Source organism: Salvelinus namaycush, unplaced genomic scaffold (assembly GCF_016432855.1).
Source record: "Salvelinus namaycush isolate Seneca unplaced genomic scaffold, SaNama_1.0 Scaffold1254, whole genome shotgun sequence".
Lineage (NCBI taxonomy): Eukaryota > Metazoa > Chordata > Actinopteri > Salmoniformes > Salmonidae > Salvelinus > Salvelinus namaycush.
Window position 1 is genome coordinate 22,914 of NW_024057958.1, and position 18,315 is coordinate 41,228.

The 18,315-nt window shown below is 49.7% G+C and overlaps 1 protein-coding gene across 1 annotated transcript in view; it reads left to right on the top strand.

Moving 5' to 3' along the window:
* Nucleotides 1–18,315, top strand: part of LOC120036224 (DNA-directed RNA polymerase I subunit RPA49-like) — a 21,648-nt gene continuing 3,333 nt past the window's right edge. Inside the window, exons 1-9 of the mRNA XM_038982704.1 lie at nucleotides 1–202; nucleotides 1,884–1,987; nucleotides 2,627–2,703; nucleotides 3,259–3,344; nucleotides 4,909–4,967; nucleotides 6,106–6,250; nucleotides 14,252–14,356; nucleotides 15,037–15,130; nucleotides 15,432–15,562. Coding sequence (XP_038838632.1) covers nucleotides 139–202; nucleotides 1,884–1,987; nucleotides 2,627–2,703; nucleotides 3,259–3,344; nucleotides 4,909–4,967; nucleotides 6,106–6,250; nucleotides 14,252–14,356; nucleotides 15,037–15,130; nucleotides 15,432–15,562 — 865 coding nt within the window. The 5' untranslated portion in view covers nucleotides 1–138. The remainder of the gene's footprint in view (nucleotides 203–1,883; nucleotides 1,988–2,626; nucleotides 2,704–3,258; nucleotides 3,345–4,908; nucleotides 4,968–6,105; nucleotides 6,251–14,251; nucleotides 14,357–15,036; nucleotides 15,131–15,431; nucleotides 15,563–18,315) is intronic.

Genomic DNA, 18,315 nt, shown 5'->3' on the forward strand with positions numbered 1-18,315 from the left:
ACTCTGTAGGTGGCGCTACACTCCAATCACCTCACCGTGTTAACGAGTTGCAGTACCACTCCTTGCCATAGGACGTCGCTGCAGTTTGTGAGGCGAATATCTCTCCGATTGTTTATTGATCCGCGACTGACAACAAACATGGACGCAAACTGCACATTGGTTTGCTGTGAAGAGGAGAGAGAAGACGATAAAGCTGTTATTGGTAAATATACTATTTATGTCACAGGCAAATTATTCATTTTAAATACATGTTTAATTACACGATTGCAATTTAAGCGTCTCCAAGCGTTGACAACACTGAAATCCACCCTGTTCCGTAGTACACGTGGGTGCTCTCATGTTAGCGCAGTAACGTTACATGTGTACTTCGGGATTTTATTCTACTTCCCAATAGTCAAATTAACTAATGGATACCATTTTTATGTCTCTGCATCCAGTATGAAGGGAGTTCAGAGGTAGTTTCGCGAGCCAATGCTAACTAGCATAATGACTGGAAGTCTTTGGAATCTACTAGCGTGCTAGTAGTTACCATAGACTTTAAGTCATTGCGCTAACGCTAGTTAGCAACTTCATTCGAACTGCACGCAGAGACGACATTGGTAAAATTAGTTAGCAAACATTCAATTAACGTTAGCCGGGTGATATTATTTAATATTTAGTTAACATTATTTTTTAGGGACCAAACGGTAACAAACTATATTGATTTATCTTGCACCATCAACCATAGTTAGCCAGCAGAGCCGACCCATTTGCTAACTGCTACGCTAGGGGTCAGACCGCATTCCTGTGTAGATTAAGACAGAGCAGAGCCGACCCATTTGCTAACTGCTACGCTAGGGGTCAGACCGCATTCCCGTGTAGATTAAGACACAGCAGAGCCGACCCATTTGCTAACTGCTACGCTAGGGGTCAGACCGCATTCCTGTGTAGATTAAGACACAGCAGAGCCGACCCATTTGCTAACTGCTACGCTAGGGGTCAGACCGCATTCCTGTGTAGATTAAGACACAGCAGAGCCGACCCATTTGCTAACTGCTACGCTAGGGGTCAGACCGCATTCCTGTGTAGATTAAGACACAGCAGAGCCGACCCATTTGCTAACTGCTACGCTAGGGGTCAGACCGCATTCCCGTGTAGATTAAGACAGAGCAGAGCCCGTGGGAGATATGGCTCGGTTAACATACCAAAATGAGTTGTACTCCCAATTGTTTTATAGAGCCCCACAGTGGTGTCATAATACCCATAAAACCTAGCGGTTAAACAGGGAAATGATTTCAATTGTTGAAGAGTTTCTGTTGTGCCGTTACCGTGTGGTTCGACCGTTAAAGATCTTCTGAGATGTGTATCTCGGGGAACTTGATGGTTTTTTACCGTCTCCGCGGCAACGCAGTTAATGAGGATGGAGGCGTGCTTAGCCTGGTTCCTTCAGCTATTTTTTGTTTTGGTGACGTTGAGGGAGAGGTTGTTGGGTTGTTGTACCTGGCACCACGCCGTCGGTGCCTACCTCTTCCCTGTAGGCTGTCTCGTCGTTGGCGGTAATCAGGCCTACTACTGTCGTGTCGTCAGCAAACTTTTTAAGTTGGAACTGTTTTGAGGCCAAGCAGTCGTGGGTATACAGGGAGTACAGGAGGGGACTGAGGACACACCCTTGTGGGGCCCCCCGTGTTGAGGATCAGTGTAGAGGGGGTAATGTTGCCTACCTTCACCACCTGGGGGGGCGGCCCGTCGGGAAGTCCAGGACCCAGTTGCATAGGGAGGAGTTAAGTTACAGGGCCCTGAGCTTTGTGGTGAGCATAGAAGGCACTATGGTACTGAAGGCAGAGCTGTGGTCGATGAACAGCATCCTCACATTCATATCAATCAATCACCTTTCTCCTCAACAGTTCAGTTCTCTAACGGCAACCTGAGGAACACACAGCAGCTGGACTTCAGCTTCTATAAGAACGTGGATGAGACCAACCCGAGGAAGAAGAACCGACGCATGCTGGTGAGACCACTACACCTGGTGTAGCGTGACGTTGCCTCTAAAACGCTGATCTTGGATCAGTTTTGGATCTGTGCTCAGGAGCATAACACTGAGTTGATAAATATTGGACACTTTGGTAAAAGACCATTCCTTCTTTCTGTGTTTTAAGGTTACTTCTCTCTGACACGGTCTTCTTCCTGTGTTTTAAGGCTACCTCTAACGCGGTCTTCTTCCTGTGTTTTAAGGCTACCTCTAACACGGTCTTCTTCCTGTGTTTTAAGGCTACCTCTAACACGGTCTTCTTCCTGTGTTTTAAGGCTACCTCTAACACGGTCTTCTTCCTGTGTTTTAAGGCTACCTCTAACACGGTCTTCTTCCTGTGTTTTAAGGCTACCTCTCTCTAACACGGTCTTCTTCCTGTGTTTTAAGGCTACCTCTCTCTAACACGGTCTTCTTCCTGTGTTTTAAGGCTACCTCTCTCTAACACGGTCTTCTTCCTGTGTTTTAAGGCTACCTCTCTCTAACACGGTCTTCTTCCTGTGTTTTAAGGCTACCTCTCTCTAACACGGTCTTCTTCCTGTGTTTTAAGGCTACCTCTAACACGGTCTTCTTCCTGTGTTTTAAGGCTACCTCTCTAACGCGGTCTTCTTCCTGTGTCAGGTTGCAGAATCACAGAGACTCTCATATGTTGGGAGTAACTTTGGAACAGAATCCCTAAAATGCAACAACCTTTGCAAGTAAGTTTTTATTTAAGTTAAAAATAAAATAAAAAAATAAAAAAATTCAATATTTTCAAGAGCTCAAAACCATGTGTACCAGTATTTTGTCCTCAGCTGTTTACCAAAACAGTGGCAGGGTCACCATGTGTTATTATATTCCAGGTATTATGTGGGTGTGTTATATTCCAGGTATTATGTGGGTGTGTTATTATATTCCAGGTATTATGTGGGTGTGTTATTATATTCCAGGTATTATGTGGGTGTGTTATTATATTCCAGGTATTATGTGGGTGTGTTATTATATTCCAGGTATTATGTGGGTGTGTTATTATATTCCAGGTATTATGTGGGTGTGTTATTATATTCCAGGTATTATGTGGGTGTGTTATTATATTCCAGGTATTATGTGGGTGTGTTATTATATTCCAGGTATTATGTGGGTGTGTTATTATATTCCAGGTATTATGTGGGTGTGTTATTATATTCCAGGTATTATGTGGGTGTGTTATATTCCAGGTATTATGTGGGTGTGTTATTATATTCCAGGTATTATGTGGGTGTGTTATATTCCAGGTATTATGTGGGTGTGCTGAACAAGGAGACCATGAGGATGGAGGTTCACAGCGCTCAACTCTTCAACATGCAGCCCGTCATCCCAGGTACAGATAAAACCCCTTCAGCTTGGTGTCAATGTGACGTTCCACCTGCAGTCCGTCATCCCAGGTACAGATAAAACCCCTTCAGCTTGGTGTCAATGTGACGTTCCACCTGCAGTCCGTCATCCCAGGTACAGATAAAACCCCTTCAGCTTGGTGTCAATGTGACGTTCCACCTGCAGTCCGTCATCCCAGGTACAGATAAAACCCCTTCAGCTTGGTGTCAATGTGACGTTCCACCTGCAGTCCGTCATCCCAGGTACAGATAAAACCCCTTCAGCTTGGTGTCAATGTGACGTTCCACCTGCAGTCCGTCATCCCAGGTACAGATAAAACCCCTTCAGCTTGGTGTCAATGTGACGTTCCACCTGCAGTCCGTCATCCCAGGTACAGATAAAACCCCTTCAGCTTGGTGTCAATGTGACGTTCCACCTGCAGTCCGTCATCCCAGGTACAGATAAAACCCCTTCAGCTTGGTGTCAATGTGACGTTCCACCTGCTACACCAGAAACCAATTAGATGTGTTATAATTTAAATTCACAAGATAGAAAGGGTCAGCCAATCGAGAATGGAACCTCTGGACGCTGCCATTGGACGTGAGGCGGGAGAGTAGAGCAGCTTTCGTTGATAAGGAAACGTTTCCCTCGACGGCTGACGGCTGTAGTCTAGCAGGGTCGTGAGAATACAGAAGGTCTACTCTCCACAAGGCATCAACCACTGAGAGACAATCACACTGGTGGAGATCTGAGAGGATTTTTCCAGCCCTCTGATAGGCTAGGTGGAGGTTTCACCATATTACCTATCCTGGCCTTTCAATAGGTTGAAACAGGTGAGTTTTCCCCCGGGACTACAACAGTGTGTACTGAGGGCCTGGAGTTGGGCTGTTGGGGGGCCTGGAGTTGGCCTGTTGGGGGGACTGGAGTTGGCCTGTTGGGGGGACTGGAGTTGGCCTGTTGGGGGGACTGGAGTTGGCCTGTTGGGGGGACTGGAGTTGGGCTGTTGTGGGGCCTGGAGTTGGCCTGTTGGGGGGCCTGGAGTTGGGCTGTTGGGGGGCCTGGAGTTGGGCTGTTGGGGGGGCCTGGAGTTGGGCTGTTGGGGGGTACTGGAGTTGGGCTGTTTGGGGGTACTGGAGTTGGGCTGTTTGGGGGGCCTGGAGTTGGGCTGTTGGGGGTACTGGAGTTGGGCTGTTTGGGGGGCCTGGAGTTGGCCTGTTGGGGGGACTGGAGTTGGGCTGTTGGGAGGACTGGAGTTGGGCTGTTGGGGGGACTGGAGTTGGGAAACACTGACCTATACCAATCAAATCTCAGATCTCCACAAGTACCTAGAGGTTGATGTGTGATTGGGTCATCAACTTCTTCTGTTTTTTTTTAAAAAACAGGCTGGATGAATGTCTGTACAAAATCAAATGTGTATTTGTCACATGCGCCCAACACAACCGGTGTAGGTAGACCTTACCGTCAAATGCTGACTGACAAGCCCTTAACCAACAGTACAGTGACGTGCTGCGATCGTGTTGAGCTGGAGCGTCGTCGCTCTGACTTACTTTAACATGTCGTCTGTTTCCCAGGGGAGTCGTCGACAGAGAACGATACGTCCCAGAACACAGATCTTACATACAGGGAAAAGGTACCTTCATTCATTTCTGTTAAAAAATAGAACCTGGAACGGTCTACAGTTCTATCAGCCTTGAACATCTCCCCTCCCCTTTAGTCTCTGGTCCAGGGATTAGAAGTTTCCCCCAATACTTCCTGTCAGGTTTAACACGTTTTAAGTGTTGTTGTTGTGTTACTAAATCCACTACGGGCTACATTATATACACTGCTCAAAAAAATAAAGGGAACACTTAAACAACACAATGTAACTCCAAGTCAATCACACTTCTGTGAAATCAAACTGTCCACTTAGGAAGCAACACTGATTGACAATACATTTCACATGCTGTTGTGCAAATGGAATAGACAAAAGGTGGAAATTATAGGCAATTAGCAAGACACCCCCCAAAAAGGAGTGATTCTGCAGGTGGTGACCACAGACCACTTCTCAGTTCCTATGCTTCCTGGCTGATGTTTTGGTCACTTTTGAATGCTGGCGGTGCTCTCACTCTAGTGGTAGCATGAGACGGAGTCTTTGTTGCCCTCCTACGGCCTCCTCCACGTCTCCTGATGTACTGGCCTGTCTCCTGGTAGCGCCTCCATGCTCTGGACACTACGCTGACAGACACAGCAAACCTTTTTGCCACAGCTCGCATTGATGTGCCATCCTGGATGAACTGCACTACCTGAGCCACTTGTGTGGGTTGTAGACTCCGTCTCATGCTACCACTAGAGTGAGAGCACTGCCAGCATTCAAAAGTGACCAAAACATCAGCCAGGAAGCATAGGAACTGAGAAGTTGTCTGTGGTCACCACCTGCAAAATCACTCCTTTTTGGGGGGTGTCTTGCTAATTGCCTATAATTTCCACCTTTTGTCTATTCCATTTGCACAACAGCATGTGAAATTTATTGTCAATCAGTGTTGCTTCCTAAGTGGACAGTTTGATTTCACAGAAGTGTGATTGACTTGGAGTTACATTGTGTTGTTTAAGTGTTCCCTTTATTTTTTTGAGCAGTGTATATATCTGCATTTGATCACATCAATCATCAGAATGAATAACTAATCCCCCCCCCTCCCACAGTGATGTCATTATGGGGTATTGTGATGTCATTACGGGGCATTGTGATGTCATTATGTCAGAATGAATAACTAATCCCTCCCCTCCTACAGGTGGACTCTCTGATCGAAGCGTTTGGCACCAACAAGCAGAAGAGAGCTCTGTCTTCCAGGAGGCTGAACCAGGTGGGCAGTGAGGCCCTGCAGAGCGCTGTGGCCAAGGCTGCCCACTCCATCATAGACCAGAAGGGCCTGAAAGGTAACACACACACCTGTATACCTACACACACACACCTGTATACCTACACACACACACACACACCTGTATACCTACACACACACACACACACACCTGTATACCTACACACACACACACACACCTGTATACCTACACACACACACACACCTGTATATCTACACACACACACACACACACACCTGTATACCTACACACACACACACACACACACACCTGTATATCTACACACACACACACACACACACACCTGTATATCTACACACACACACACACACACACCTGTATATCTACACACAACACACACACACACACACACCTGTATACCTACACACACACACACACACACCTGTATATCTACACACACACACACACACACACACCTGTATATCTACACACACACACACACACACACCTGTATATCTACACACACACACACACCTGTATATCTACACACACACACACCTGTATATCTACACACACACACACACACACACCTGTATATCTACACACACACACACACACCTGTATACCCACACACACACACCTGTATATCTACACACACACACACACACACCTGTATATCTACACACACACACACACACACACACACACACACACACACACACACACACACACACCTGTATATCTACACACACACACACCTGTATATCTACCCACACACACACCTGTATATCTACCCACACGCACACCTGTATATCTACCCACACGCACACCTGTATATCTACCCACACACACACACCTGTATACCCACACACACACCTACAGTACATTTGGGAAGTATTCAGACCCCTTCCCCTTTTTCCACATTTTGTTACGTTAGTCTTATTACAAATATATATTTTTTTTTTATCCTCAAATCGACACACAATACCCCATAATGACATCACAATACCCCATAATGACATCACAATACCCCATAATGACATCACAATACCCCATAATGACATCACAATACCCCACAATGACAAAGCGAAAATAGGTTTAGAAATGTTTGCATATTTATTAAAAATAAACCAAAATAAGTATTTAGACCCTTTGCTATGAGACTCTAAATTGAGCTCATGTGCATCCTGTATCCATTGATCATCCTTGAGATGTTTCTACAACTTGATTGGAGTCCACCTGTGGTAAATTTAATTGATTGTACATGATTTGGAAAGGCACACACCTGTCTTTATAAGGTCCCAGAGTTGGCAGAGCAAAAACCAAGCCATGAGGTTGATTGTCCGTAGAGCTCTGAGACAGGATTGTGTCGAGGCACAGATCTGGGGAAGGGTACCAAAACATTTCTGCAGCATTGAAGGTCCCCAAGAACACAGTGGCCTCCATCATTCTTAAATGGAAGAAGTTTGGAAACCCCAAGACTCTTCCTAGAGCTGGCCACCCGGCCAAACTGACCAATCTGGGGAGAAGAACCCAGAGCTTCAGAGTTCCTCTGTGGAGACGGGAGAACCTTCCAGAAGGACAACCATCTCTGCAGCACTCCACCAATCAGGCCTTTATGGTAGAGTGGCGGGATGGAACCACTCCTCAGTAAAAGGCACATGACAGCCCGCTTGGAGTTTGCCGAAAGGCACCTAAAGGACTCAGATCATGAGAAACAAGATTCTCTGGTCTGATGAAACCAAGATGAAACTCTTTAGCCTGAATGCCAAGCGTCACATCTTCAGGAAACCTGGCACCATCCCTATGGTGAAGCATGGTGGTGGCAGCATCATGCTGTGGGGATGTTTTTCAGCAGCAGGGACTGGGAGACTAGTCAGGATCGAGGGAAAGATGAATGTACAAAGAGATCCTTGATGAAAACCTGCTCCAGAGTGGTCAGGACCTCAGACTGGGGCGAAGGTTCACCTTCCAACAGGACAATGACCCTAAGCACACAGGCAAGACAACGCAGGAGTGGCTTCGGGACAAGTCTCTGAATGTCTATGAGGCCCAGCCAGAGCCCGGACTTGAACCCGATCTAACATCTCTGAAGAGACCTGAAAATAGCTGTGCAGCGACGCTCCTCATCCAACCTATCAGAGCTTGAGAGGATCTGCAGAGAAGAACGGGAGAAACTCCCAAAATACAGGTGTGCCAGGCTTGTAGCGTCATACCCAAGAAGATTCTAGGCTGTAATCGCTGCCAATGGTGCTTCAACAAAGTACTGAGTAAAGGGTCTGAATACTTTATATACTTTATTTATTTTTCAATTATTTTATTTTTGCCAAAATTGTTAGACCTGTTTTTGTGATGTCATGATGGGGTATTGTGATGTCATGATGGGTTATTGTGATGTCATTATGGGTTATTGTGTGTAGGCTTTGTAGCTGTATATGTCTAGACACAGTCAGACCAGAAGGTAGTGGAATGTAACACACCTGTAGACGTACACACACACACCTGTGCAGTAACGTACACACACACACCTGTGCAGTAACACACACACACACACCTGTACAGTAACACACACACACCTGTAGACGTACACACACAACTGTAGAGGTACACACACACACCTGTACAGTAACACACAGCTGTAACATAGTGAATGTTTCCCCCCTGCAGCAGGAGGTGGTCCAGTCCCAGTAACATAGTGAATGTTTCCCCCCTCCAGCAGGAGGTGGTCCAGTCCCAGTAACATAGTGAATGTTTCCCCCCTCCAGCCCTGCAGCAGGAGGTGGTCCAGTCCCAGTAACATAGTGAATGTTTCCCCCCTCCAGCCCTGCAGCAGGAGGTGGTCCAGTCCCAGTAACATAGTGAATGTTTCCCCCCTCCAGCCCTGCAGCAGGAGGTGGTCCAGTCCCAGTAACATAGTGAATGTTTCCCTCCTCCAGCCCTGCAGCAGAAGGTGGTCCAGTCCCTGTAACATAGTGAATGTTTCCCCCCTCCAGCCCTGCAGCAGGAGGTGGTCCAGTCCCAGTAACATAGTGAATGTTTCCCCCCTCCAGCCCTGCAGCAGGAGGTGGTCCAGTCCCAGTAACATAGTGAATGTTTCCCCCTGCAGCAGGAGGTGGTCCAGTCCCAGTAACATAGTGAATGTTTCCCCCCTGCAGCAGGAGGTAGTCCAGTCCCAGTAACATAGTGAATGTTTCCCCCCTCCAGCCCTGCAGCAGGAGGTGGTCCAGTCCCAGTAACATAGTGAATGTTTCCCCCCCTCCAGCCCTGCAGCAGGAGGTGGTCCAGTCCCAGTAACATAGTGAATGTTTCCCCCCTCCAGCCCTGCAGTAGGAGGTGGTCCAGTCCCAGTAACATAGTGAATGTTTCCCCCCTCCAGCCCTGCAGCAGGAGGTGGTCCAGTCCCAGTAACATAGTGAATGTTTCCCCCCTCCAGCAGGAGGTGGTCCAGTCCCAGTAACATAGTGAATGTTTCCCCCCTCCAGCCCTGCAGCAGGAGGTGGTCCAGTCCCAGTAACATAGTGAATGTTTCCCTCCTCCAGCCCTGCAGCAGGAGGTGGTCCAGTCCCAGTAACATAGTGAATGTTCCCCCCTCCAGCCCTGCAGCAGGAGGTGGTCCAGTCCCAGTAACATAGTGAATGTTTCCCCCCTCCAGCCCTGCAGCAGGAGGTGGTCCAGTCCCAGTAACATAGTGAATGTTTCCCCCCTCCAGCAGGAGGTGGTCCAGTCCCAGTAACATAGTGAATGTTTCCCCCCCTCCAGCAGGAGGTGGTCCAGTCCCAGTAACATAGTGAATGTTTCCCCCCTCCAGCCCTGCAGCAGGAGGTGGTCCAGTCCCAGTAACATAGTGAATGTTTCCCCCCTCCAGCCCTGCAGCAGGAGGTGGTCCAGTCCCAGTAACATAGTGAATGTTTCCCCCCTCCAGCCCTGCAGCAGGAGGTGGTCCAGTCCCAGTAACATAGTGAATGTTTCCCCCCTCCAGCCCTGCAGCAGGAGGTGGTCCAGTCCCAGTAACATAGTGAATGTTTCCCCCCTCCAGCCCTGCAGCAGGAGGTGGTCCAGTCCCAGTAACATAGTGAATGTTTCCCCCCTCCAGCCCTGCAGCAGGAGGTGGTCCAGTCCCAGTAACATAGTGAATGTTTCCCCCCCTCCAGCAGGAGGTAGTCCAGTCCCAGTAACATAGTGAATGTTTCCCCCCTGCAGCAGGAGGTAGTCCAGTCCCAGTAACATAGTGAATGTTTCCCCCCTCCAGCAGGAGGTAGTCCAGTCCCAGTAACATAGTGAATGTTTCCCCCCTGCAGCAGGAGGTAGTCCAGTCCCAGTAACATAGTGAATGTTTCCCCCCTGCAGCAGGAGGTAGTCCAGTCCCAGTAACATAGTGAATGTTTCCCCCCTGCAGCAGGAGGTGGTCCAGTCCCAGTAACATGGTGAATGTTTCCCCCCCTCCAGCCCTGCAGCAGGAGGTGGTCCAGTCCCAGTAACATAGTGAATGTTTCCCCCCTGCAGCAGGAGGTGGTCCAGTCCCAGTAACATAGTGAATGTTTCCCCCCTGCAGCAGGAGGTGGTCCAGTCCCAGTAACATAGTGAATGTTTCCCCCCCTCCAGCCCTGCAGCAGGAGGTGGTCCAGTCCCAGTAACATAGTGAATGTTTCCCCCCTCCAGCCCTGCAGTAGGAGGTGGTCCAGTCCCAGTAACATAGTGAATGTTTCCCCCCTCCAGCCCTGCAGCAGGAGGTGGTCCAGTCCCAGTAACATAGTGAATGTTTCCCCCCTCCAGCAGGAGGTGGTCCAGTCCCAGTAACATAGTGAATGTTTCCCCCCTCCAGCCCTGCAGCAGGAGGTGGTCCAGTCCCAGTAACATAGTGAATGTTTCCCTCCTCCAGCCCTGCAGCAGGAGGTGGTCCAGTCCCAGTAACATAGTGAATGTTTCCCCCCTCCAGCCCTGCAGCAGGAGGTGGTCCAGTCCCAGTAACATAGTGAATGTTTCCCCCCTCCAGCCCTCCAGCAGGAGGTGGTCCAGTCCCAGTAACATAGTGAATGTTTCCCCCCTCCAGCCCTGCAGCAGGAGGTGGTCCAGTCCCAGTAACATAGTGAATGTTTCCCCCCTCGAGCCCTGCAGCAGGAGGTGGTCCAGTCCCAGTAACATAGTGAATGTTTCCCCCCTCCAGCCCTGCAGCAGGAGGTGGTCCAGTCCCAGTAACATAGTGAATGTTTCCCCCCTGCAGCAGGAGGTGGTCCAGTCCCAGTAACATAGTGAATGTTTCCCCCCTCCAGCCCTGCAGCAGGAGGTGGTCCAGTCCCAGTAACATAGTGAATGTTTCCCCCCTCCAGCCCTGCAGCAGGAGGTGGTCCAGTCCCAGTAACATAGTGAATGTTTCCCCCCTCCAGCCCTGCAGCAGGAGGTGGTCCAGTCCCAGTAACATAGTGAATGTTTCCCCCCTGCAGCAGGAGGTAGTCCAGTCCCAGTAACATAGTGAATGTTTCCCCCCTCCAGCAGGAGGTGGTCCAGTCCCAGTAACATAGTGAATGTTTCCCCCCTCCAGCCCTCCAGCAGGAGGTGGTCCAGTCCCAGTAACATAGTGAATGTTTCCCCCCTCCAGCCCTGCAGCAGGAGGTGGTCCAGTCCCAGTAACATAGTGAATGTTTCCCCCCTCCAGCCCTGCAGCAGGAGGTGGTCCAGTCCCAGTAACATAGTGAATGTTTCCCCCCTCCAGCCCTGCAGCAGGAGGTGGTCCAGTCCCAGTAACATAGTGAATGTTTCCCCCCTCCAGCAGGAGGTGGTCCAGTCCCAGTAACATAGTGAATGTTTCCCCCCTCCAGCAGGAGGTGGTCCAGTCCCAGTAACATAGTGAATGTTTCCCCCCTCCAGCCCTGCAGCAGGAGGTGGTCCAGTCCCAGTAACATAGTGAATGTTTCCCCCCTCCAGCCCTGCAGCAGGAGGTGGTCCAGTCCCAGTAACATAGTGAATGTTTCCCCCCTCCAGCCCTGCAGCAGGAGGTGGTCCAGTCCCAGTAACATAGTGAATGTTTCCCCCCTGCAGCAGGAGGTGGTCCAGTCCCAGTAACATAGTGAATGTTTCCCCCCTCCAGCCCTGCAGCAGGAGGTGGTCCAGTCCCAGTAACATAGTGAATGTTTCCCCCCTGCAGCAGGAGGTGGTCCAGTCCCAGTAACATAGTGAATGTTTCCCCCCTCCAGCCCTGCAGCAGGAGGTGGTCCAGTCCCAGTAACATAGTGAATGTTTCCCCCCTCCAGCCCTGCAGCAGGAGGTAGTCCAGTCCCTGTAACATAGTGAATGTTTCCCTCCTCTAGCCCTGCAGCAGGAGGTGGTCCAGTCCCAGTAACATAGTGAATGTTTCCCTCCTCCAGCCCTGCAGCAGGAGGTGGTCCAGTCCCAGTAACATAGTGAATGTTTCCCCCCTCCAGCCCTGCAGCAGGAGGTGGTCCAGTCCCAGTAACATAGTGAATGTTTCCTCCCTGCAGCAGGAGGTGGTCCAGTCCCAGTAACATAGTGAATGTTTCCCCCCTCCAGCCCTGCAGCAGGAGGTGGTCCAGTCCCAGTAACATAGTGAATGTTTCCCCCCTCCAGCCCTGCAGCAGGAGGTGGTCCAGTCCCAGTAACATAGTGAATGTTTCCCCCCTCCAGCCCTGCAGCAGGAGGTGGTCCAGTCCCAGTAACATAGTGAATGTTTCCCCCCTGCAGCAGGAGGTAGTCCAGTCCCAGTAACATAGTGAATGTTTCCCCCCTCCAGCAGGAGGTGGTCCAGTCCCAGTAACATAGTGAATGTTTCCCCCCTCCAGCCCTCCAGCAGGAGGTGGTCCAGTCCCAGTAACATAGTGAATGTTTCCCCCCTCCAGCCCTGCAGCAGGAGGTGGTCCAGTCCCAGTAACATAGTGAATGTTTCCCCCCTCCAGCCCTGCAGCAGGAGGTGGTCCAGTCCCAGTAACATAGTGAATGTTTCCCCCCTCCAGCCCTGCAGCAGGAGGTGGTCCAGTCCCAGTAACATAGTGAATGTTTCCCCCCTCCAGCAGGAGGTGGTCCAGTCCCAGTAACATAGTGAATGTTTCCCCCCTCCAGCAGGAGGTGGTCCAGTCCCAGTAACATAGTGAATGTTTCCCCCCTCCAGCCCTGCAGCAGGAGGTGGTCCAGTCCCAGTAACATAGTGAATGTTTCCCCCCTCCAGCCCTGCAGCAGGAGGTGGTCCAGTCCCAGTAACATAGTGAATGTTTCCCCCCTCCAGCCCTGCAGCAGGAGGTGGTCCAGTCCCAGTAACATAGTGAATGTTTCCCCCCTGCAGCAGGAGGTGGTCCAGTCCCAGTAACATAGTGAATGTTTCCCCCCTCCAGCCCTGCAGCAGGAGGTGGTCCAGTCCCAGTAACATAGTGAATGTTTCCCCCCTGCAGCAGGAGGTGGTCCAGTCCCAGTAACATAGTGAATGTTTCCCCCCTCCAGCCCTGCAGCAGGAGGTGGTCCAGTCCCAGTAACATAGTGAATGTTTCCCCCCTCCAGCCCTGCAGCAGGAGGTAGTCCAGTCCCTGTAACATAGTGAATGTTTCCCTCCTCCAGCCCTGCAGCAGGAGGTGGTCCAGTCCCAGTAACATAGTGAATGTTTCCCTCCTCCAGCCCTGCAGCAGGAGGTGGTCCAGTCCCAGTAACATAGTGAATGTTTCCCCCCTCCAGCCCTGCAGCAGGAGGTGGTCCAGTCCCAGTAACATAGTGAATGTTTCCTCCCTGCAGCAGGAGGTGGTCCAGTCCCAGTAACATAGTGAATGTTTCCCCCCTCCAGCCCTGCAGCAGGAGGTGGTCCAGTCCCAGTAACATAGTGAATGTTTCCCCCCTCCAGCCCTGCAGCAGGAGGTGGTCCAGTCCCAGTAACATAGTGAATGTTTCCCCCCTCCAGCCCTGCAGCAGGAGGTGGTCCAGTCCCAGTAACATAGTGAATGTTTCCCCCCTCCAGCAGGAGGTGGTCCAGTCCCAGTAACATAGTGAATGTTTCCTCCCTCCAGCAGGAGGTGGTCCAGTCCCAGTAACATAGTGAATGTTTCCTCCCTCCAGCAGGAGGTGGTCCAGTCCCAGTAACATAGTGAATGTTTCCCCCTCCAGCCCTGCAGCAGGAGGTGGTCCAGTCCCAGTCTGGAGTTTCTCATTACCTTCCGCCCTGCTACCACGACGCTGACACACCTCAACACGTCTACCTGTTTGACGACAGTATCCTTCACCTGAACTGGGGGGGGGGGGGGTGACCAGGTTAAGCTGTGTGTGTGTGTGTGTGAGTGAGAGAGAGAGCAGGTAAAGGCATGTCCCCAGGTTAAGCTGTGTGTGTGTGTGTGTGTGTGTGTGTAGCTCCAGGTTAAGCTGTGTGTGTGTGTGTAGCTCCAGGTTAAGCTGTGTGTGTGTAGCTCCAGGTTAAGCTGTGTGTGTGTGTAGCTCCAGGTTAAGCTGTGTGTGTGTGTGTGTGTGTGTGTGTGTGTGTAGCTCCAGGTTAAGCTGTGTGTGTGTGTGTGTGTGTGTAGCTCCAGGTTAAGCTGTGTGTGTGTGTGTAGCTCCAGGTTAAGCTGTGTGTGTGTGTAGCTCCAGGTTAAGCTGTGTGTGTGTGTAGCTCCAGGTTAAGCTGTGTGTGTGTGTAGCTCCAGGTTAAGCTGTGTGTGTGTGTAGCTCCAGGTTAAGCTGTGTGTGTGTGTAGCTCCAGGTTAAGCTGTGTGTGTGTGTAGCTCCAGGTTAAGCTGTGTGTGTGTAGCTCCAGGTTAAGCTGTGTGTGTAGCTCCAGGTTAAGCTGTGTGTGTGTGTGTGTGTAGCTCCAGGTTAAGCTGTGTGTGTGTAGCTCCAGGTTAAGCTGTGTGTGTGTGTAGCTCCAGGTTAAGGTGTGTGTGTCCTTACCCGAGTCCCAGTCCTGTCTCCGGTGGAGTACGATGCCCTGGATGCTGCTGGCTCCAAGATGGCCGCCCTGACCCCTGAGGAACTACAAAACATAACAGACGGAGGGTAGGACTACAACACTGCTACTGTTGATGTGTTGTTGTTGACATGTTGTTGAAGTGTTGTCTTGTTGTTGTTGATCATGGTATGGTGTTGACATGTTGTTGAAGTGTTGTCTTGTTGTTGACACGTGTTGTTGACATGTTGTTGACGTGTTGTCTTGTTGATCATGGTGTGGTGTTGACATGTTATGTTATGTTGACATGTTGTTGACACGTGTTGTCTTGTTGTTCCAGGTGTCAGAGCGTGGTGTTGACATGTTATGTTGTTGACGTGTTGTTGACGTGTTGTTGTCTTGTTGTTCCAGGTGTCAGAGCGTGGTGCGTCACTTGGAGAGCCTGCCCAGAGAGGGCGTGGCCAGAGAGAGACAGGCGCGCTGTGCCTTCTACCTCCTCATGATGCTCAAACTGGCACGGCAGAGACACATCAATCGCAAGTGTGAGTGTGTGTGTGTGTGTGTTTACGAGAAGCAAGTGTTGACTTTTTAAAAAAGTAATCCTCGTTTGAGCCTAAACCTGTAATGTTTACCGAGAATATGATCTCTGGGGAAATTGACTTTTAAAAACGGCACGCTGTCGACAATGCGCCTTTGATTGAATCCCGGCCTACGGGTTGTGTTAATGTTGTATTCTAGTCAGGCAGGAGGAGGGCTGTCCTCGTATCATTAAGGGTTGTGTTAATGTTGTATTCTAGTCAGGCAGGAGGAGGGCTGTCCTCGTATCATTAAGGGTTGTGTTAATGTTGTATTCTAGTCAGGCAGGAGGAGGGCTGTCCTCGTATCATTAAGGGTTGTGTTAATGTTGTATTCTAGTCGGGCAGGAGGAGGGCTGTCCTCGTATCATTAAGGGTTGTGTTAATGTTGTATTCTAGTCGGGCAGGAGGAGGGCTGTCCTCGTATCATTAAGGGTTGTGTTAATGTTGTATTCTAGTCGGGCAGGAGGAGGGCTGTCGTATCATTAAGGGTTGTGTTAATGTTGTATTCTAGTCGGGCAGGAGGAGGGCTGTCCTCGTATCATTAAGGGTTGTGTTAATGTTGTATTCTAGTCGGGCAGGAGGAGGGCTGTCCTCGTATCATTAAGGGTTGTGTTAATGTTGTATTCTAGTCGGGCAGGAGGAGGGCTGTCCTCGTATCATTAAGGGTTGTGTTAATGTTGTATTCTAGTCAGGCAGGAGGAGGGCTGTCCTCGTATCATTAAGGGTTGTGTTAATGTTGTATTCTAGTCGGGCAGGAGGAGGGCTGTCCTCGTATCATTAAGGGTTGTGTTAATGTTGTATTCTAGTCGGGCAGGAGGAGGGCTGTCCTCGTATCATTAAGGGTTGTGTTAATGTTGTATTCTAGTCGGGCAGGAGGAGGGCTGTCCTCGTATCATTAAGGGTTGTGTTAATGTTGTATTCTAGTCGGGCAGGAGGAGGGCTGTCCTCGTATCATTAAGGGTTGTGTTAATGTTGTATTCTAGTCGGGCAGGAGGAGGGCTGTCCTCGTATCATTAAGGGTTGTGTTAATGTTGTATTCTAGTCGGGCAGGAGGAGGGCTGTCCTCGTATCATTAAGGGTTGTGTTAATGTTGTATTCTAGTCGGGCAGGAGGAGGGCTGTCCTCGTATCATTAAGGGTTGTGTTAATGTTGTATTCTAGTCGGGCAGGAGGAGGGCTGTCCTCGTATCATTAAGGGTTGTGTTAATGTTGTATTCTAGTCGGGCAGGAGGAGGGCTGTCCTCGTATCATTAAGGGTTGTGTTAATGTTGTATTCTAGTCGGGCAGGAGGAGGGCTGTCCTCGTATCATTAAGGGTTGTGTTAATGTTGTATTCTAGTCAGGCAGGAGGAGGGCTGTCCTCGTATCATTAAGGGTTGTGTTAATGTTGTATTCTAGTCGGGCAGGAGGAGGGCTGTCCTCGTATCATTAAGGGTTGTGTTAATGTTGTATTCTAGTCGGGCAGGAGGAGGGCTGTCCTCGTATCATTAAGGGTTGTGTTAATGTTGTATTCTAGTCAGGCAGGAGGAGGGCTGTCCTCGTATCATTAAGGGTTGTGTTAATGTTGTATTCTAGTCGGGCAGGAGGAGGGCTGTCCTCGTATCATTAAGGGTTGTGTTAATGTTGTATTCTAGTCGGGCAGGAGGAGGGCTGTCCTCGTATCATTAAGGGTTGTGTTAATGTTGTATTCTAGTCGGGCAGGAGGAGGGCTGTCCTCGTATCATTAAGGGTTGTGTTAATGTTGTATTCTAGTCAGGCAGGAGGAGGGCTGTCCTCGTATCATTAAGGGTTGTGTTAATGTTGTATTCTAGTCGGGCAGGAGGAGGGCTGTCCTCGTATCATTAAGGGTTGTGTTAATGTTGTATTCTAGTCGGGCAGGAGGAGGGCTGTCCTCGTATCATTAAGGGTTGTGTTAATGTTGTATTCTAGTCGGGCAGGAGGAGGGCTGTCCTCGTATCATTAAGGGTTGTGTTAATGTTGTATTCTAGTCGGGCAGGAGGAGGGCTGTCCTCGTATCATTAAGGGTTGTGTTAATGTTGTATTCTAGTCGGGCAGGAGGAGGGCTGTCCTCGTATCATTAAGGGTTGTGTTAATGTTGTATTCTAGTCGGGCAGGAGGAGGGCTGTCCTCGTATCATTAAGGGTTGTGTTAATGTTGTATTCTAGTCAGGCAGGAGGAGGGCTGTCCTCGTATCATTAAGGGTTGTGTTAATGTTGTATTCTAGTCAGGCAGGAGGAGGGCTGTCCTCGTATCATTAAGGGTTGTGTTAATGTTGTATTCTAGTCGGGCAGGAGGAGGGCTGTCCTCGTATCATTAAGGGTTGTGTTAATGTTGTATTCTAGTCGGGCAGGAGGAGGGCTGTCCTCGTATCATTAAGGGTTGTGTTAATGTTGTATTCTAGTCAGGCAGGAGGAGGGCTGTCCTCGTATCATTAAGGGTTGTGTTAATGTTGTATTCCAGTCGGGCAGGAGGAGGGCTGTCCTCGTATCATTAAGGGTTGTGTTAATGTTGTATTCTAGTCGGGCAGGAGGAGGGCTGTCCTCGTATCATTAAGGGTTGTGTTAATGTTGTATTCTAGTCAGGCAGGAGGAGGACTGTCCTCGTATCATTAAGGGTTGTGTTAATGTTGTATTCTAGTCGGGCAGGAGGAGGGCTGTCCTCGTATCATTAAGGGTTGTGTTAATGTTGTATTCTAGTCGGGCAGGAGGAGGGCTGTCCT